At 33.6% G+C, this 22244-nt stretch overlaps 1 protein-coding gene across 1 annotated transcript; it reads right to left on the minus strand.

The window, feature by feature from the left end:
- Nucleotides 1-17141: 17141 nt before the first annotated feature.
- On the minus strand, nt 17142-21380 carry LOC110110803 (auxin response factor 9). The gene is made up of 14 exons (XM_020842432.2): nt 21125-21380; nt 20923-21037; nt 20757-20852; nt 20565-20621; nt 20317-20469; nt 20154-20238; nt 19698-19788; nt 19416-19580; nt 19228-19341; nt 19054-19126; nt 18833-18977; nt 18126-18619; nt 17851-18038; nt 17142-17771 (listed from the first exon to the last, which is right to left on the minus strand). The coding sequence occupies exons 2-14, from the start codon at nt 21034-21036 to the stop codon at nt 17702-17704; spliced, it is 1845 nt and encodes a 614-aa protein (XP_020698091.1). The 5' UTR covers nt 21037; nt 21125-21380; the 3' UTR covers nt 17142-17701.
- Between the last annotated feature and the right edge of the window lie 864 nt (nt 21381-22244).

The following is a 22244-nucleotide window of genomic DNA, read 5'->3' on the forward strand; positions in this document are numbered from 1 at the left end:
GAATTGAAGAGATTGATTTTAACCTAAGGGATAATTCATTACTTCATCAGTTCATTACAAAGGAAGAAGGTGAGCTATTACTTTTTTAACTTTTTTTAACTTATATATGGGCTCATGCATTTTTCTTCATGCATCTGCATATAGTGTTTTGATTCCATAAATATATATTCTATAATTTCTGCATAGAAAGTTCTAGAGACTTTTTTTGCTCATGTAATTATTCCACATAAATATTTTATTTAAATTTGAAAAAAATATTGATTTATGATTTATTTTGCTATTTTATGCTATTTTTAATTATGTTATTTGACATGAAATAAAGCTATTTTTCTAATTTTTGTAGAGTTTCTAATAAAAAACCAATTTCTTAATTTTGTATAAATTTAAAATTCTTTTGTAACATAATAAAGCCATTTGGATTTAGCCTAATTTTATAGATCCAAAGAACTTTGGCCAATTTTTTATGTTGTGGATGCTCAATTAATTCTCTCTTTTTATTTTCTTTGAGCATTAATATTTTTTTTAATTTATTTAATTTTTATATTTGCTAATATATTTGTTTGATTTTGTGAAGATGAAGTTGTAAGCATCTTGTATTTCTCTTATTGATTTTCTCCCTTCTAATTTCCCTGCTCATTATTATAAATTATGGAGCAAATTATTGTCATTATTATCATTATTAAAAAGGAAAAATAATCACAATATTTTTATATGTTTTATATACTTTATCTGGCTTTAATTTCATGCATTGTATACTATCTCTTAATAAAGCTAAATTATTAAATTATACAATTAAATTTAAAAGATAAATATAATCACTATTAGAGATTACAATAAAATTTGAGAAATAAATATAACTAAATTATTAGACATTCACAAATATAATCAAAATAGAAAAAATATGAGAAAAAATCTACGAAAAGAAATTTCTTAACGCCGTAAGAAAGAAGATCAATATAACTAAATTATTAAATAATATGACTAAACTATTTGACATTTGCAAGTATAATCATGATAGAAAGGATGAACAATCAAAATTCTCAAAAAGAATATAAGAAAGGATACCCCACATGAATAGAAAGCTGAACTAAACAAGATTTCAAGGAAAAAATTGAAAGTGGGAAAGTTATATCAGCATCAACCCAATCACCATAGATGCCAATCCAATACACACACAAGTAGTAGGATGAATGAAAAAAGGAATCATGAAGAACAAAAACTTCCAAAAGGATATTCTCCATTCAACACCAAGATAAAAGCTTAGCTAAAAGTCTTACCAATTGAAAATGAAAAACATGTTGAGATGGGCCATAAGAATAGAAAAACAAAAAATGGCAGCCAGATGAAAAGTTTTCCATTTCACATGAGAATTTCTCCATTCAAGAACAAAGGAAGGAGGCGACGTATAAGACGCCCATACAACCAATAATAGGAAAAAAATTTCCCAGCCAAACCTGAGAACAACCCAAAACTATAGTAGCAACCTCAGAATGAGGAGAAATTATTCAGTACGGACACCGGACAGAGAGAACCGTTCGGATTTCTCTCTGTCTACAATAAAAGCGCAACTCCTACAGACAGAGAGAACACCGGACGGCTCTCTCTGTCTGGTGTCCGCACAGAATAAATTAATAATTCATCCATAATAAGAGAGCCCTCCAACACCACCACGAACATAACAACCATTATAAATAGTTAAAAGGGCACACATACAGTGAAAAATTCACCAACCCCTAAAAATCAAAAGTAATTCAAACTATCACAAAACAAGATCAGAAATGCCAAACTTAGATTGAATAAGATAATGAAGATAAATAACCCCAATCAAAAGCCAAGCATTAATTAAAACCCAAAAACAACCCAACCACAAGTAGGAAGGGGATATACCATATGTGAATCTAAGGGAAGCACAAGTACAAAAAAAGTTAACCACCAAGGAAAATAAATTAAAGAAGAAGAGTAAAAATACAAGATAAGTCAACTAGCAACAGATGTAGGGTAAACCCACATATCAAGACATATCATACCCTTCACCTCATGAAGGTCATTAATATTATAAAAAATAATAAAATTTGTAATGATAGAGTCTTTTTTGGCAAGCCAATCAACTGCACAAGTACCTTCCCTTTGAATATGAGAAATTTTAAACTCAAAGTGTTCGAGAATAGTCATGATTTTATGAAGTAAGGAAAGAAAGCGAGGCCTTGAGACAAGAATTAGAAGAAATTAGATTCACCGGTAATTTGGAATTTGATTCTATCCATATATGAGAAATTTGGCTATCCAAACAAATTTTAAGACCTTGAAATAGTGCGGTCATTTCAGCCACAATAACATTAAATCTAGAGATATTAGAGGAAAAAGATAGAAAAGCACCTTGATAATCCTGAATAGTATCCCCATAACCAACATCAAAATTGGTAACAGAACCATCAATATTCAACTTGAATTGATTCATATCATATTTTTTTCCAATAGAAATTTTTGGGGAGGTCAGGATTTTTAAAATTAAACTGAAGATTAAAAAAGGACCAAGAACAGTTACCCAAGCAAAGCTTAGGGCAAAGAAGTTTTGCATGAAAAAATTGGTGGATTTCATTCTTAAGGAGTATGATAATCCTATTAGAATCCATATTGATGTCTTGATGCTTGCAATAGTTTTTTTTCTTGCCATAAGAGCCAGAAAACGATCATAAGAATGACATAAACAATATGACCTTTTGGGTTTTTAAAGAATCAATCAAGAAGTAAGGTAAAACAACTATTATAATTCGATCTCATTCTAATATTCAAAACACCGCCAAAATATATCAAACTTTAACAATAGGCCCATTCAAAAAAATATGATTGATAGTTTCATATGAAAACAATATTGACATTTAGAACAAATACAAATAAAAAAAGAATTACAAGAGACGCCATAAATTTTATGTGAAAAACATAAAAAGAAAAAAAAAGCTGAGCTTGACTTAGTTTTAATAATTTATATGAACTAAATTATGTTTTACAAATAAATAATCATTAAAATAATATTTATAGCAAAATAATAATCATAAAAAATTTAATATTCTAAATATATATGCTGACTAATATATCATAATTATTAGATATATATACGGCATAATATTGAATTATTTATTATGAAATATAAACTATGATAAAAACTTTTTATAGGCAAGTTGAATGCCTTTAAATGTTTGATTTATAGATGTAGCTTTTTATACCACATAAATAATTAGGATTATGATTAAGTAGAATTATCTTAAAATAACTCAATATTAAGCGTAGGGCATGTTTGGGATGGATCAGCCTTCTTATGAATTTGATTCTAAAAATATTGTGGAGAAAGTTTTTTTTTTTATTTGTTGTTAAAAATAAATTTTTATTACAAAAATTTTTAGTAAGAAACTAAAAATAAGAACCAAATAAAAATTGTGGTTGATGTCTAAAGTGTAAAGTAGTAATAAAGTTGTCCCAAATAAACCTTTAATTTTAATTTTTTTTATTTCGACCGTAACACAATGGGTATATATATGTTAACATTAAATATTCAATAGAATAAGGGTTTGTTTGGAATGACTGCAGCTTTTTATAAAGGTAGTTGTAAAGTTGTTGTAACGAAAGTATTTTTTTTTTTTTAAGCTTTTGTAGAAATCTTCTTTTTAGTATAAATTTTTTTTGAAAGTGGTGGTCAATGCAAACATAAACTATGATTGTTATATGAAAAGCCAAGTAGTAAGAAATGTGTCACAACTAAGGGTGTAAACAAGTAGAGTCAAGCTCGAGAGTCACTCATGGCTTGAGCTTGAACTTGATTAAATAATTGAGTTTGAGCACGAGCTCAAGCTTTATTCTACAAGTTCGAGATGGCTCTTCTATTATGAACGAAAAAATAATTATGATTTAAACAATTATTCTAATAAAATGATAAAAAGAATGACAACTTATAAAAAAAATAATAGATAATCACTTAATCTAATAAAGTGATATATTAATTTTAAACAATATTAATAACTTTTGTACTTGATATGTTAGAAAAATTGTCTTGAACTGGCACGAATCTTGATGCAAATCTGAATTAGAAACTTATGAAATTAAATTCAAAATCATCCAAACCTCTATTTAGCAAACTTATAGTCTAAATGAACATCTCAACAAGACAAATCAAATGATACCAAAATCATTTTAATATGAGTCCAAATGGGCTTAAATCAAGGAAATGAAGCTTATTTGGAAGCTTCAAAGCATTAATTGGGTAACTATATAATATTCAAATATGGCTTGCATATATTTGAACCGAGCATCTCAACAAGACGAATACAACAAGCCTAAGATTATTGAATTATGACGTCTTTAAACACTTAATTAAATACTTTATGAGTTACTTATGATCGAAGGAATCACTATTAGCCGTCCGATAAAACACTCCAAAATTATTCTGGATTTTCTCCATATTTATTGAGGATGCCACTCCAAAAAAATATAAATTGACCCCCAATATTCACATGAAGGGTAGAGGAAGAAAAGAGAAGAATGGAGAGCTCTCTAGCATTTTACAACTATCGCCGCCGCCGCCCACCAGCTATTAATGACGATAACCACCATTATCACTAAGGATCAACATAAAAAATCTTTATCTATATATCTTCATAGTATTAACGAGATTTAACCCTGCTGTTGTGTATAAAAGTCTATTTATGCACATTTATAATCCCTATTGGGAAATCAATTCTTGTTATTGGGTGTAAAAGTCTATATGTGGACATCTATAATCTCTATTAGAGAAATCAGACATTGTTGTTGGGTATTAAGTATTAACTATCATAATTATTTTTTTATACTCACCTTTTTCTTCAACAGGGAACAAATGATAGTTTTTGTATCACTTAGTGTTATTGAATTTTGCAACTGGGCCCCCGTGGATTTTTCCCTTTCCGTGTTTTCCACACAAAAAATTATCTGATCTTACAACTTTCATTTATACATGTTGAATCTTTGTACAACGCTGAGATGTAAAACATAAACTCTATTGACTCAAATTTTCTAGCACGCAACAATATTTAAAATCTTGAATTCTATTATATTTTAAGTATATTTTATGCTAATATTTTTTAAACGAGCCGACTCATGAGCTAATGAGTTGAGTCAGGGCTACTGGCCTCAAGCAATAATTATATTTGATTGTACGACATACACTTACATTTTTAGGCAAATGATTAACTAATTATCAAAATCGATATTTTTTATTAAATATTTTAAATAATCCTATATTGATTTAATATTGGTTGTGTAATATCCAAAAAATGCACGATAGCTAAGAAAATCTTAATTAATCCAACAAATACGCTAGATAAACATGTCTAATTTAAATCATAATCTTTTCACTTAAAAAAAAAATCTTATTAATTTGACAATATTTGAATAATCGACGTACTATTAAATAAGCTATTTGCATAGTATAATTGATATTATGTGAATTATTAATTAGTATCATTATATATTGTATTTCATGATATTTGAAATAATGATGATTTAAGCTCAGTTTGGGACGGTTTTTTAACTGCTTCTTAAAGCTGCTTTTTAAAACAAAAATTAAAATCTTTGTACTAAAAAATCGCTTTAAAAAGTAGTAAGAAAATCGTCCCAAACGAAGCATTAGTCCTATTTGAGAATGTCTTAACGTTGCATTTGACGTGCACGCACTTCGCCTGAATGATCTACTTGTTCAGTAGAATGGAAATAAGCTTGATCCACACTGGTCAAAACTTTCCATAACATAGCCAAGTACATTTATGTCACCAACGTATAGCTTTCATCCGAGTGAGTCAACATAGCATCCAGGTTAGTCATGTCATGGGCATGTAGAGTTTACTCTCCCGGCATCCTTAGACCACTCTAGGGTATCTCTCTTCATGACATTGATTATTTCATTAATTTTACACATGGATCATTTGATCAACTATCGACGACGGTTATTCCTACTTTTATCCAAGTGAACCACATTCACTTGGATAAAAGATATCGCAGGCATTCATACGATCCACCGTCCGCATCTTGCAGCCTGATCGGTGCACCGCACCAGCTGCACCTACGGTCCTGGTGTCCTACACTGGCTTCGTCGGCACCTGCTTCATCTGCTGCCAGCAGGTCGGGTCTGGGTTGAAAAACCTAACGCATTTGTAAAATTGGATCAGGTTATGGTCAACCTGTTTAGATCCTGATCAATTCTGATTAGATCTGAAGCCAATCAGTTGACCCGTCTTGACACCCCTAATCATGAATGTTATAAGTAGGCTAAATCAACTTATTCACTTACCTACGTCTTGGAGGGCCAAATCCACTTAGTCATCTCACCTTTTCTCATGTATACCATGTTTACTTAGGATTTATCTTTTCTTAGCAGGTCAAATCCAGTAAGAAATTCTTTTTTTGAGCAAGCCACATTTCCTCGAGCTACCTTGGATATTTTCTGCAATCAGTGTTTGAATCCTCTCCATTAACTCAAAATCTAGATGTCTAAACCCAGCGTCTGGATACCTTAATTTTTTATTAGATGACTTGTTAATGCATTCTTACTTGATCATTTGACTATCATATTAATTAGCATCTAGTTTTACTGCATTATCTTAAGTCAACACTTTTTTTTTTTAACAAAAGGAAAATATTATTAAAAAAGCGAATGATACACCACAAGATCACATTCGGGCCACATCATGAGAGGTACAAACAACGAAAAATCAAAATAAAAAATGGATCAACACGAACTTAGACCGACACACAGTTGCCAGAGAGGGTCATTCAGTGAGGATCCAAAATTAGTCAAGAAACCAAACACAAGTAGCAATCAGCAGACCACCACGGTTGCCCAATCCTAGCCATCACAGGTGCATGCAGAATGACTACTTCCTCATAGTCCAGATCCAAAACAACGACGGCAATCAAAAACTGATAATAGCCAAAACCACAAATCAATCGAAAGAGGAGGACGACATTTCTCGGCCACATGCCCAATGCACTTACAAGACGCACAAAAGGGTGGGAATTCATCCAAAACAACCTCCTGCACATACCCTAAACTTTCGGAACCTAACCAAACCTGATTTGGGTAGGATTTAGTTATATCAAGCTCCACCAAAACACGAGCGATGGAAGCTATTTTTAGGTTTTTCCCAAAAATAGCTCCAACCCATGAAGAATACGAGGGGTGTAAAAATGAGGACGTAATTACAAAAAAGAGACACAAATTGGGATGACAGGCGACTCAACGCCAACATCCAAGCTAGGAGATCGTTTCGTTAGTTTCATATAACAGTTGAGAACAAGATATGATCTATGACAAAATACTATACATTAGTCAAGATCATTTGCTAATTTGATCAGAATATGCAATGGGTCAAGCAAGGTGATCGAAACTTCACCGTTAAGCTTTAGGTTAAAGAAAAACTTGCGAATTGAATCAAGAGAAGGTCACTAAGAAGGGAAGAATCCAACTAAGGAAAATTGAAAATGGATAGCTAACTTGTTGATTTCCTGGTCGGAAATCCAAAGAGGGCAAACCATGGAAAGCAGGGTTCCGCAAATCCAGAAAAGAGGAAACCAAAGAAGAACTAGCAAGCGCCTCTAAAAACAAGTGCAAGTGAGACGAACCCCCTAAAAAACTAGGGTCGCACAACCTATTCGGAGCCATTCCGGCAAACGTCGGAGAAGAAGACCGAATAAAATGCACGAAATCACCAAAACAATAAGAAAACAAGGATAAGAAGATAGAACTTCCCTGAAAATCACCGAGTTCGCCAGCGCAAAGGCCCAAAAGGGGCGGGGGGGACCCCAGCAAGGCCTAGGGAAAAACCCTAGCATAGAAAAAGGAAGCAGCTCGATAATTTATCTTAAGTCAACACTTAAACTAGCTAAGTGATCTAGTTATAGGTTTAGAATTGAGATGTGATTTTGACATATTAATTATCATTATCAATGATTAAGGCTTCATTTGGGGTGGCTTTCTTATTACTTTTTAAAGCAATTTTCTAGTATAAAAATTAAATTTATTTGTACTAAAATGTTGCTTTAATAAGCAATAAGAAAGCCGTCCCAAACGAAGTCTAAGTTGTCATATAATCATAATTAATCTATTATAATCACTTCTCATATGATTAGATCAAGATATTCAACTAATCTAAAGGATATCACATTAACCTGTTTTAAAATTAAAATTAGCTTAATCATATTTAAGGCAATATTTTTTATCCTATTACTTTGTTAAAAGAAACTTATTATTATTATTATTATTATTATTATTATTATTATATATCAAATGATCTCCTTTTCAAATAATCCTAAAATTTTACTTTCCTATTTCAGCAAAATTAAACAACTTAGGTTGACAAACCTTAACTTATCTAAATTTTTTTATGTAGATTACTCCTCGCTCATCTTATTCACTACCAAAAAATAGGGTTTTTATCAAGCGGTGCCTTCATAAGTGGCATTTCATTTTTAAAAACCAACGACTAAGCTACAGTTGATTAACCTAAATCCTAAGGATGCAAATGAAGAATATGGAGAAAAACAATGAGAAGAAAAAGAGAAGAAGAGGATGAATGGGAAGAGACTCACAGTGATGAGGATCGAAGGCACGATCGGCCGGGATTCGCGAGGAGAAGATTTTCGTCGCACCTATATCCGGATTCGCTCCCATTCGCGCGAAGAAGATGGAAGAGAGGAATTAGGGCTTCGGGTCACTTAAAGTGACGGATGGGATATGCCAGCGGTTTTAACCGCTGCAAATTGCACCGGTTTTAACCGATGCAAGTGGATTCAATTTTCGGAATCAAAACATAGATTTCGCAGCGGTGTTTAAAACCGCTGCAAAAAACCGCTGCGATAGGCCTTGTTTTTTTGGTAGTGTGGAGATGTCCAAGAGCCATACTAAATGCTATGATAGGCACAATCTTAAATGCATGTTTAGATTAGAATAAGGTATAATTAGATTTTTTTAAGTGTCTGGATATTATTCTTTAGCTTGATTGTGCTCGTTTCATTTTTTATGATAAGTTTTTATTGTATTTTAGTGATGTATACAGATATGAATTAAACATATATGCTATCTTTTGGACAGGTGTTTGTAACAACCCAAATTTTTAACTATTGAGATATTGTCTGCTTTGGCCTAAGGAGCCGCACAGTTTTATTTTATTGGTATAACTTTCCATGAGGTCGCTCATTCTAAGATTTTTTTTGAGACAAGCAAACTTAATTGTAGAGTTTCATAATGAAATTCTAACAATTACACCAAAATGCGTCTTGATATTTAAGAGTTTAGTTTCTTTTTTATTAAGGGGTTTCACAATCTCCCCCATTTAAATAATTGGTGTCATCGTCACTATCTTTATCCCAGAATCATCTACTAGGCAGATAAGATTCTAGAGATGGCCCTTACAAGTTCAAGTGGTGACTCCCGCCACGTAACACTTTGTCACATACCGACCGGCTCAAGAGGTAGCTTCCATGGCGTAACACTTTATCTTGTATGACACTTAGTTCTCATCTTCTAGCTGGTGTATTGCTCTGATATTATTTGTAACAGCTCAAACGCTTAAATATCGAGATATTGTCAACGTTGGCCTAAAGAACCTCACGATTTTGTCTTGTTGGTGTAACTTCTCAGGAGGTCTCCCATATTAAAATTTTTAAGAGGTTTAACAATATCATGTCCACAAAAAAGAGGAATGTAAATGAATGATACATACATGTGTGTGTACTAATCTCTACTTTATATGTTTAAGCCTTTTGCTTTTATCATATACATTTTAGAGGGAGAGTTTTTATGGAACTAAGATATGAGTACAAATCTCAAAATAATTATCAAAGTTATGGCATATGGAGGCAAGGGCCAAAAACAAATAGATTGTGCTATATATGTTAGTTCTAAAAAATATTTATATATAAATCGGGTTGTATTTATACGGATTCCAACCGTTTTCTTTTTTTGTTCTTTTCATGAGATATATTACAAATCCACCCGTAATCAGCCTCCGTAATTATTTTTTTATGATGTGTTACTTGTTGTGCTTGAATGATTTTGTTGTTTTGTACAATGTATTATTGTCTGGAATCTATCGCTAATGATAGAGTCATAAGGAAAAGTATATTTTCTACCAAACTTGTTAAAACGATAACTCTAAAATCAACCCGATCTAAAAATCAATTTTCATTAAAACTACATATATATTTATTATTTCATGGTCCTTGTGGCCACTTAATAATATATACAATTAATTTGATCCTCTTGTGATTACGTGGATACATATTGCATTTTATGCTTCCTATGTCTTTTCATAATGTACAATCAATTACTAGCATTGAATCATGACTTATTCACAAAGGTGTTGCATGGTTTAAATCCTAAATCATATTAGCAAAGCTTTCACAACTAATAGATAATTTTGCTTTATGCAACTAGTTTACATAGTTTAACTCTTTTCATAGTTTGAAAGAAGCAAGCCTTATGCACTTTCCAAAATCCACCACTTAGTAATGTTTATTTAGGAATTTGTGTTTTATTTCCTTAAGGCATCTCCAACGGAGAACTCCAAAATTTATGGCAAAATAACGCATAACTTCAAAATGACGTGGTGCTGCTCCAATCGAACGCCATTTTAGGTGTTTTTCGGAAGTTAACGATCTTCCCCCTTTCGCGCGTTTTACCGGTTGAGAGAGTAAAATGACGTGGGTGAATTGGCGTCGCACTGTTCACCTGCAAGTAAATGGCGGAAATTTTTGCGTTCGGTTGGAACGACGGACGGACGGTATACGCTCGTTTGGCGTTCGGTTGGAGATGCCCTTAGTTTGAGATCATAAGACTTCTCTGGAGGACCCAATTCTTTGTTTGCATTGCGTCTCAAAGCTAGGCTAGGTCGACTACCTTCTCAGTTTAGTAAATCTCAAACTTGATGAATCAAGATAAGGGATCCATGAGACCTTTATTAGGTTATATCTAATTTTTATTGGTTCCTCATATTATTTTGAGGCTGTTTCATAGATTCTGGGTTGTTGTAAAGCGGTTTCCCATTGAGACACTGTGGTTCACCATCTACATGTGGCCTAGTTTAGGCTTCAAGCATGAGGCTTCTTCTAGTAAAATAAAAATACCATTCATTAATAGACCTAATTGAATAGATTTGGAATACAAACTTAATTCATTTTATTGAGAGTATTCTTAAGCATCACCCATGATATAATTAATTATAGGAACAAAGTCCCAAATCCAAAACCCAAGATATATATTATAATGTACCAAATAAAAATATGTCATAAGAAATTTTTATGAGTTTTGATAGGTAAATGAAGTTTGAAAATTTTCTTGATTTCTTTCCCTATCTTCTCAGGTGAACATTCTACATGAAATATCTTTCATATTTTTTCCCTATCTATAATATATTAAGTAAAAATTATTAAAAAATGATAAATAAAATATAGAGCTAGCCTAATAGGGATGTCAAAATGGGTTGACGAGTTGGGTTCGACCCAAAATTGACCCAATCAGTATCCAGTCAACCTAAACCTGAGTCATTTAATTAACGAGTAAAAAAATGCCAGCCGTTAACAACCTGAATGATCTTAATTTGACTTGTTAACCCATTTTGGATTTTTTATAATTTATTAACTTTAAAATTTTGGATATTTGATAAAAAAAATAAAGATTATTCTGAAATATAAAAAATTAATGAAAAATATATTAATGGGTCACTTTTAGATCAAAATTGGGTTCATGGATCAACCTGAATCCGACCCGTTTAATAAATGGGTCTAGAAAAACAACCAAAACCCAACCGGTTTATTAAATGTTTCAATCTGAAACCAGATTTGCCGGGTCGGGTTAGCAGGTTGGGTGATTTATTGACAACCCTAGAGCCTAAAATAAAGCACACCATAAACATTAGTTTTGTTACTAGGAGTTGATATTATTGGTGATAGAATACAACAAAGTTGGTGGCCATTGGTGTTTGTATCAAGGGACAATAGTCGAGTGATGGTGATTGGAAGATTGTAGTCAAATGAAAGTAATTAGGATGACATAATCGAACAGCCTTGGTTAGGAGAATATAGTCAAGTGACGTTGATAAAAAAAAACTATAGTTAGATGATAGTGGTCAAATGATCATAATCAGACAACAGTAACCTAAATATCACAGTCAGACAACAGCGGTCAAAAGATCATAGTTGGGCAATGATATTCAGAAGACCGTAATCAGGAGATAATAATATTAAACTCTCTCTACTACTGTGTATATTCTAACTCACAATAATAACTATTCATGTATAAAAAAGGCATTTAATTTTATTAAAAGATGAACCTTTTAACATTTAAATGGTCTAACGACTTTGAAGTTTAATAATCTTAGGCACGTTGGATTTCTCTCATTGAGATGCTTGCTTTGACTTGAAGCACTTCAGATAAGAAGCTCATTTAATATTTCAATTAATATAACAAATTTTGTGTGTATGTGTGTCTGTATGTGTGCGTGTGGGGACACTTTTTTTTGGGACATTTAGGCCATTTAAGGTAAACTCACACACACAACGCATTCACAAAGACTCGAACCCAAGACCTCTTAGTTGGAAGCCTAAGCTCTCAACTAACATGCCAATGTGAGCTGTGTACACATTTCTTCTAAGTATGTGTTCCATACTTAACAACTAGGTCAATTGCAAATAACAAAAAATTCATTTCCAATTTTCTTTCACCCATTTTTCTACAAAATAGAAATCTTTACATTTAAAGCACATGTTGGACTTTACAATAAATACCTAATTCTAAAAATATCTAATAAAAAAGATAAAATCAAATTTAGTTTATCATTATTAAAATATTTTTTTATCTACTTGTAAATAATCAAATAATCACTTAAATTTTAAAGAAAAACCTCAATAAAAAAATAAATTCTCCCCGGCTGAACATTTATAATAATTAAACTTAGATTCCATCGACTTGATCTTATCAAATAATGAAAGTTATGAATCATTGGAAACCCAATTTGTTGAGGAAATAAAACTTTGGATAGAAAAAATAAAAATCTATCTCATTTGATAATTTCATGATTTATTAAGCACTAAAAGCTGAAGCTTTTGTTCATATGCAGCTAAGATATAGGTCTAATATGTCTCATTCCCAACAATTTTAAAATATTTACCTTTTGCAAATATGACCAAAACATTACCAAATCGACCTCATCATTTGTCTCAAGTAATTAATAAATTTATATATACAAATTTACATGTCTATTCAATTGATTAATTTTTATTAGAGTCCTTACAACAAGAGTGGTAAGCAAGTCATCTATTAGTAATTTACATTAATTACCAAAAATCTCAGGGTTGAATATGCAAATGTGTTGATGCTAATTAAATTACATGAGTGGAAGAGAAGAGAAGGTCTTTGGTGACAAAAGGTAATTAACTACAACTTTGGAATGGAATGAAAATAATTTATAAATGGTTGATTTGATTATAGTTTGCTATATAATGGGAAAGCATTAAATTAAGATTTTATTTGTGGCAGTTCAAGCATTCTATTTTTTTGTTTTTAAAAAGGGAGATTTACATACATTTCATTTTTTATCATCATATTTACATATCTAACATCCTAAAATTTAATATTATATACATATCATCCTATGTATGTAATATTAAACTTTTAGGTGTCAGATATGTAAATAGAATAATATATGTTGGTATGCAGGTAAATCTCCCTTTTAAAAATTACTTTCGCTATAATTTCAAATTAAACTATTTTTCAAAAATAACTTTTAAAAAAAATTCAAAATAGGTAGAAAAAACGGTCTTTCAAACACCATATTTTTTACTTAATTTATTTAATTTTTCTAGATAAGTTTATAAAAGATATTAAAATTTGAACTTTTGATAATTTGGTTCACTCTATTTTGTTGTGAGATAATTGATGAATTTTAATTTTTTTCTAATAAATGAAATATAGTAATAATAAAAATAACAATAATCAGAAAAATAGTAAGGAGGCAAAATGTTAATTATGAAGTTGGAAGAATAAAATTAAGAATACAATAATTAATTTTGTTTGATATAATAATTATTTAAAAATAAGAAATTAAAATATAATTTTAAAAGTGATGATTGAAATAAGAAATTTGAGAGTACTAATATTATCCATATTTAAAATATAATTTTTAAAAAATTATAATTAAAATTTGTTCAATAGAAAAAATTGTAAAATTTAGAAAAATGATAATAATAGTCAATATAGCATGGCTAATAATTACCTAATATTGCAAATTTACATTTAGATTTAGACTCATGATGCGCGTCTGCTAGGGTTTCTTTCCTGGCGTGTCTCTCGCTGGGGGCGTTTCTGCTTCTCGCTGACGGCTCGCTCCACTCAGGGAAGTCTTCCTCCTTTCTTTATGTGGGATTTTCGCTTTGCTTTCTTATAACTTTGGCTTCTCCCTTATGGCGGTTAAGCTCGATGATCCTGATTTTCCTTATAATAAATCTAACTCTCGTTCGTTCAATGATACCCTTAAGGGCTGTTCCTCCGGGTCTTTTCGGATCTTAAGCATTCTTCTTTTCAGGGTTTCCCCTCTCTATGGATTTTCAAAGAAGAGGCTTTGGCTCTTGCGGCCCCTTTCGCATTTTTCTTAGTCGGCTATTTCCCTAATCTGCGACCTTCATTGGATAACATTAGACGATTTTTCTTTAATTTAAAATTATATGGGGAATTTTCTATCACTTTGTTGGATTCCCGTCATGTGTTGATCAAATTGTGTAGTGACTTAGACTACTATCATGTGTTTGCTCATGGATCCTATTTTGTTAGGAATTTCTTTATGAAACTTACCAAGTGGTCCCCGTATGTGGACATCTCTGAGGAATCCCCTATTGTCCATGTTTGGGTCTCTTTCCCGAACTTAAGGCCTCATTTTTTCTCTTCTCGTATCTTGCATGATCTGGGTTCTATCTTTGGTCGTCCACTTCGTGTTGATAATGCCACGGTGGTGGGGTCTCGTCCATCGGTTGCTAGAGTCCTGGTGGAGCTTGATATCACGAAACGATATCCAGATAAGGTGTGGGTGGGTCCAAAGAAATTAAGATATTTTCAATCGGTTTTGATGTATGATTTTTCACCTTATTGTGAGCATTGTAAATCTCTCGGTCATTCTAGGAAAGAATGTTCTAAAATTCATCCCCGGGTTATTCAGGGGAATCAGGATTTGGTGACGGTTGCTAGTGTTGCTCTTGATGCGAATTTGGATATTGCTAGGAATGGTGATGTTACATTAACTGTGTCTGATATGGAATCTGAGGGGAGTGCTAAGCTAGTGGATAATGAAAATTTGGATCCCGTGGTTAATGTTGTTTCTAACAATTTGGAGAATTATTGTTTCGCAAATTTGGACTCTTCTTTACCTGTTGAGAGTCAAGGTAATGTTAATTTGGACTCTTTCGTGGAGCTGCATCTAGCTGATGTGTTGCTTCCAGTGGGAAAGGTTCCGTGAAATGCTAATTAGGAGTTGGTTGTTCCTTCTTATGAAACTATTGAGCATTTGGATGATGATGGTTCTTGTCCCATAGCTGATCCATCTTCCCTTCCAGTTCCAATGGCACCGATTGGTGAACCTTTTGTTGAAGTCTCTATTTCTCTTATATCTAATGATGAATTGAAAATCCAATTAAAGGCCAACTTGAATACTAGCTGTCTTGAGCAAATTGACTGGTTATAAGAGTTTGACTCTTCATTTGGGGATGTTGTACCTGGGGCTGATTCTTTTAGGTTTGATGTGTTGCTTCTAGTGGGAAAGGTTTCGTGTAATGCTAATAAGGAGTTGGTTGTTCCTTCTTATGAAACTATTGAGCATTAGGATGATGATGGTTCTTGTCCATCTTCCCTTCCAGTTCAAATGGCACCGATTGGTGAACCTTTTATTGCAGTACCTATTTCCCTTATATCTAATGATGAATTGAAAATCCAATTAAAGGCCAACTTGAATACTAGTTGTCTTAAGCAAATTGATTGGTTGGAGGAATCTGACTCTTCATTTGGGGATGTTGTACCTGAGGCTGATGCTTTTAGGTTTGACCATCCTGGTGTTTATGTTGCCTCTCGTGGGAGGGGTAAACGTGGTAGGACATAATCTTATGTCATGTTGTTGGGTTTGGTTCACATTATTTCGTCTCTATAGTTGATTGATTTTCTGGATGTGAGGTTGTTTTGTTTGGTTGGGCTGATCCTTATTCTGTTTTCTTCCTGTTGGGCGCAACTTGTTGGAAGCATTGGTTGGAAGGCTATCTAGTTAATGTCAACACCCGTTTGATTGGTGGTTGCCATTTTCGTGTGGTGGGTTTTCAATTGCTGACGATTTTTTATATTTGTTGGTTGTGGTTCTTTTTGTTGGTCTTGCGGCTATATTTTATTTATTTGGGCAATGATGTGGCTCAGGCTCACTATTCTGGAGCCGTGGTTCGTGGCATCATTACTGGGTGCGTCTTCTTAGCTCGGTTGGGACCAATCCTTGTTGCTGTCGTTTGTTTGGCTTCTTGATGGATTACTGCTCTCACACTCCTCTGGATGGTCCGTGCTTGACTTCGGAATAGTTGGAAGCCTCTGCCAATTACAGAGCCTGATAGGCTTTTATGCCTTCGTCCCTTTTGTAACCCTCACTTGTTTAGTATTTCTACCTGTTGTACTTCATTTTGTATTGGAATAAAATTTCTTTTTTGCAAAAGTAATAATAATTTTATGTGAAAAAATGGCTAATAATTACTTAGATAAAAATAGAATAATTAATTCTTGAAAATATTTATACCATTATTTAATTTTTAAAAAATAATAATAAACAGAGTTGTTATTATCCTATTAATAAAAATTGTCTACTATATATATGTTAATGAAAATTTCAAAATATTAATAATCATTACAATTATTTTAATAAAATTATTTACATATTGAAAAAAACTGTCAAATAAACTACCAATCCATTATTAAAATAGAGAAATTAAGAAAATTCAGAGATATAATGATCCGATACCATATAATTTTATTAATTGAATGAGCATTACAGATCTCGGGCATCCTTTCTGTTTAAGGCATTATATTGATGATGCTATGAAAATTTTAAAAATCTCAGAAATGTCCACAAGGACCTTTTTTTTTCTCAAAATTATTCTTTACACCCATTGAAATTATTTTTTTTTTCCAAAATCATCCCTATATAAACTCAATAAAACAAAATCCCACAGTTTTCTAATTTACATCAATTATGCTATAAATTTATACAACTTTCTTTGTCACAAATTGTTGCAGCTGGCGCAACAAGAGAGAGAGCAGTGGCTCAAAGCCTTATAGCTTCAGGTGTGTTAGGGCTGGCCAGAGCTGTGGCTGAGCTGGGCGACGGTTCCGCCGCGGGAACGGAGAGTCCGACAGGAGGAAGCCCACTTGTTGTTTCCCACTAAACTAAATCGAGCAGCTAGTCATTTAGTTTATAGTCCGTTTGTGATGGCTACTGCTTTTTATAAAAGTGATTGTAAAATTGCTATGGAAAGCTACTATAGAAAATAGCTTCTGGCACAAAAACTTATTAGAAACGGTTAAGAAACAGTGCCAAACAAAAACAGTGTTTCTTGTCTGAAAAATAATGCAATAAGAAAGCTGTCCCAAACGAAGCCTTATCTTCTATTGCTTCAACTTCTTGACCTCCTCGCTTGGGTAGATATACATCTTTCTCACCATATCACAAAATTCCCTGCAATGGCCCAAAACTCGACTTAGACACCATGAAATAGCTTCAAGGAAATAAAGTTAGATGTTTTACAAGAACCTACAGCCATGGATCGTCACCAACTAGCATTATATCACCCTCATCATCAGTGAACACTACCTCCCATTTATCCCTTGGAGAAAGCTCTCCTTTGATCTCAAACATCTTTTCTAGCTCTGAAATCAGCTCATCATACCCTCTTAGATTCATTAGATCCACAGCTCTACCAACAGCAACGCCGTGCATGTGAACCTTCAATATGATCAAGTTGAGAAATTCTGATTTGTTAAATACTTTGGCAATGATTTTCGGCAAAAGCAACAAAGATTAAGACTTTACCTTAATTCGGCTTCGGGTCGAACCGCTGTGCTTGCTCTGAATCTCCTTGGGAGAAACCAGTTCAGTTTTATGCAATTTGGTTGAAATTTTTTGTTCAGAATGTTGATATAATGGCTCCTCTGTGGTTTCACTGCTCGGGTTCTTCTCAGAAAGAGATGAAAAACCAGAGGGTTTGCTTAAATCAATCCCAAAAAGGCGGTAAGGGGCACCAATCTCAGGCTTCTTACATTCATCCTTGTCTTTACAATGGTTTAGTTTCTGATCCTCAACCACATAGCCAAGGATGCATTGCCTTTTAGGAGTAGCAGCTTTCTTCACTTGATTTATCTCCAGAAATGATTTCAGAGAAGCACTTGAAGCCGAGGACAAAGGCTTAGAATTCATCAATGCAGAATTTTGCTTCAAGAAGCCATTAAGAACTCCATTATGCTGAAATTTCCTCTCATAGCTCTGCGAATGCATTGCGCCAGAGTGCCGAAAAGAGGCAGAGGTTTCTGCAACTCATTATAACAATTAAGTTGAGATGGATTGTGACTTGTAAATAATCATATAATAGCAGTAATCAATTGAATTTTAGGCTTCGTTTGGGACGGATTTCTTGTTGCTTCTTAAAACAGCTTTTTAATACAAAAATTTAAATTTTTGTACTCGAAAGCTGCTTTAAGAAGCAATAAAAATGCCGTCCCAAACGAAGCCTTAGTCACTACCTAATGGTAGAGAATCTGATTGATCCATCAAGAACCTAGGCCTCTTGTTCGTTGCGACAGTGGGCGTCGAAGAACTGCAAGGCTCAATCTCCCATGGAGAAACCCTATCAGGTCGCTGAAAGTTCATCTGCTCGTCCCAATGAACCTGTATTAATAAAGATATGAGAAGTTTGCAGAAGAATCAGAAAAAAATTCTAATGGAAAAAACCAAATATGTTAACCTTCAATTGTTTCCACTTGGAGCCTTCCCACTGAGAAGATAGATCTCCCAAGCTAACTATAGTTCCAGTATACCTGCATTTTGAAAATAAGGATACAAACTGAATTCAAATCTTCATAAAGAAAAAATGTGGAAAAATCAGGCACAAATCATGCTGCCTAAACCATTTATTTACCTTTTCTCAGGAACATCATCGCCCTCGAATCTCATCTTGAATTTCATTCCAATGGAAAGTTCATTTTTGACAGATTCAAAGTATTTATTTGCGCCAATGATAAATTGACTAGTCCTGAATCACCAAGATGATTCAAAGCTGTTACAGTCAAAAAAAAAAAAAAAAAAAAAAAAAAAAATCATTCCAACCTTGGCTTGTAGCAGACTGTGAAACGGGTATGAGTTTTCACAGCATGAGAAGCTGTAGCAAGAACACCAATGTGCATGCTATGACTTGAGATCACAGATGATGGAATAGTGCTCTTTTGTTGAGCTAGGCGCTTAACACCAACCCTCAATTCTCCATTTTCTCCTCTGCAAACAGTATCAACTTTCAAATTAAGGGATCATCCAACAGAAGTTATAAGGAAGAAGTTAAGGAAATCTTTCTCAAATGCAGTAACCATAGATAAAGAAGCATAAAATTATCACCTCAGGAAAACAAATGCATCACCAGCCACCAATCTCTTACAGGAGACAAAGGTACTCCATCCTGTTGTGAGCAGATGCCGCCGGGGTTGACCTGCGATTTGAAAATGGTGAGAAACAAGCACAAAATCTTCCATGTTCCTTAAATAAATATTTCAGGGCATCTCCAACCGAAAATCTCATTCTTCACTCCAAAATGCAGTTAAACTAAAAAATGGTGTGATTTATCTCCAATCGAATTATGCGAAGGTAACCGTCTTTCTCCTCTTTCGCCCGTTTCTTCGGCAAATCCAGTAGAGACAAAAAAATTAACGCAGGTGAACAATGCAACCCCAATATTGAAGTCACACTGTTCACCCGCAACCAAATACTGGAAGTTTTGCCTTCCAGGTCATTCATGTGTTTGGAGTTCGGTTGGAGAAGGCTCGTATAAAAACTTGATTCCCTGCCATTAATTACCTCTATAAATGTGCTTGAATCGCCATTCCAAACCATGGAGGTCTTTTGCAGACAGCTCCTGGGTTGGTGTTGGCTGAGACATATCCTGATTCAGAAGAAAGCACAGTCAAGATGGTTACTAAAATATGCATAAAATAGTTTAATATGTAGAAAGAAAACTAACCAGTTGAGGAATACAGTCATTAGCATGGCGACGGAGAACTGAGAATCCTCCATGAGTGCTCGTGTCGGAGGCAGTCAAGATCTTGCAAAATGAGTTGATCATCGGCCTCTTTGGCTCAGGGACGCATGGGTCTGGTGTTTTGAGTTCGGTTTGCTTTCAAAATTCAGATAAAACATATTCAAATTCTTGTAGAAAAAGTGAAAAAAAATAAAATCAAACCCAACAAAAAAAATTGGCGCTTTGCTTACTTCTGCCTCTGGAAGTAAAGTGATCTGTGCGTAAACCTCATCAGTTTCAACCTCCGCCTGTTGCAGAGAAGAAAAGAGACAAATTTCAAATCAAAGGAGCTATACAGACCATTCCAACTTGGAATCCATAAAGAAATCATCTTTTCAAACGCAATTAGCAGTTCAACAGAGAGAAACCAAAATAAAAATTACCCTGAGCTCTATGTGCAAAACACGACAAAGAATCTTGTAGGGAAGGCTGAAGAGAGGAATTCTATGATCCAACTCCTGATTCGTCGATGCCTCTAGCTGAATATCCCCATTTAAAAGATTCGTTAGAAATCAGAATAATTTGAATAAAAATAAAATATCTGCTCACCTGCTCCATGTGACCTTGAGGGAAATAGTAAACCCTATCCTCAACGCGAGGTATCTCCACAAGCGGCCCTGCGCACGCCCTCCATAGCTCCTCATACAGATCGTCTCCACCCATACTTCAATCAAACACCAAAAAGTCATCAAACTTCGAACGAAAGTAAGCCCAATAAGAAAAACGGCCATTAGAACAGAAGAAACCTCACCTTGTTTTGATTGATATCACCAGGAAAAAATTTCCTTGTTTTTCTCTATCTTCCTCTCTCTTTCAACGCCAAATGAAACTCTTTTCTTGCTCTTCTGTACTTCGCCCACTTTTTCTTCGTCAATTGCCACACTCCTTCCGTTTCTTCTTCTAAATAACTCCAACCAGCTTCAAAAATTCCAATTTTGGACGAAGAAAACCACTTGCCCTTCCCCCTTCCGTTGATTTGCTCCCTCTTTTGCAGCTAAAAAGTACCGACGTCTGTCTATCGTAATTATATAACGCCTCTTGACAGTTCTTAATATCACCACAAGTAAGAGTATGGTGGTGGCGGTCAAAAAAGCTTAGAATTACTGCTGGTGACTGTACATTGTAGCCGGCGCAAGGTTACGTGCTGCCGTGCTGCCGTGCTGCCGTTACTGTGTACTATTCTCATAACGGTCTCTTCATTAATTTGCTTGGCGGCGTGCGGGGCGGCGAAGGAGGGGGGCCGTCGTTACTCTTCGGGACAGGTGCCGTCAGAGACGGCTCTTGACGCCGTTTGGTGGCCGTGTCTGCCTTAACGGCTATCGTTGTCGTTGCGGGGACCGCTCCCTCTAAAAATCCCCCGCCATTAACCGTCGCATTTTTTTTGGGATAAGTTTGATCGACAAATTCTATTTCGGATAAAATGGAAAACAGGATCCGTATTTAGAGCAAAGAAAAAAAACCTAAAGGGCTTTTTGGACCTTTTGGTATCGGATTGGATTTAATTTAGTGATATTTAGTAAATCTTGTAAATTTAAATTTAGTAATTTTAAGAGTGTTAAATTTTATAAACTGTTTGGTAAGACTTTTTTTTTTGGAAAGACTTTATTAAATAAAGATAAATTTTAAGAAATTATTTGTCAACATAATCATACATTTAAGATGTTTGGTTGGTTTAAAAATTAAATTTAATGTGTTTTGAATTTAATTTATGTATTAATTATGAATTATTTATTAATTTTAATTTTAAAATTTTTAATAAATTATAATGATAATTAATATAATTAAAAATTAGCTTAATTATTACTAATCATCAAATTAATTACCTAGGTTACTAATCATCAAATTAATTACTTAGGTGTTAATTAGCAAAT

This window comes from Dendrobium catenatum, unplaced genomic scaffold (assembly GCF_001605985.2).
Source record: "Dendrobium catenatum unplaced genomic scaffold, ASM160598v2 original_scaffold_122705, whole genome shotgun sequence".
Taxonomy (NCBI): Eukaryota; Viridiplantae; Streptophyta; class Magnoliopsida; order Asparagales; family Orchidaceae; genus Dendrobium; species Dendrobium catenatum.

What these genes read in the sequence shown, in the direction of transcription:
- LOC110110803 (XM_020842432.2), bottom strand. Translation starts at nt 21,036, where the DNA reads ATGGGTGGAGACGATCTGTATGAGGAGCTATGGAGGGCGTGCGCAGGG. An exon ending in CGACCCGAAGCCGAATTAAG is followed by an intron (nt 18,039 to 18,125) that starts GTAAAGTCTTAA and finishes ATCATATTGAAG; the next exon opens with GTTCACATGCACGGCGTTGC. An exon ending in GTTGGTGACGATCCATGGCT is followed by an intron (nt 17,772 to 17,850) that starts GTAGGTTCTTGT and finishes GGGCCATTGCAG; the next exon opens with GGAATTTTGTGATATGGTGA.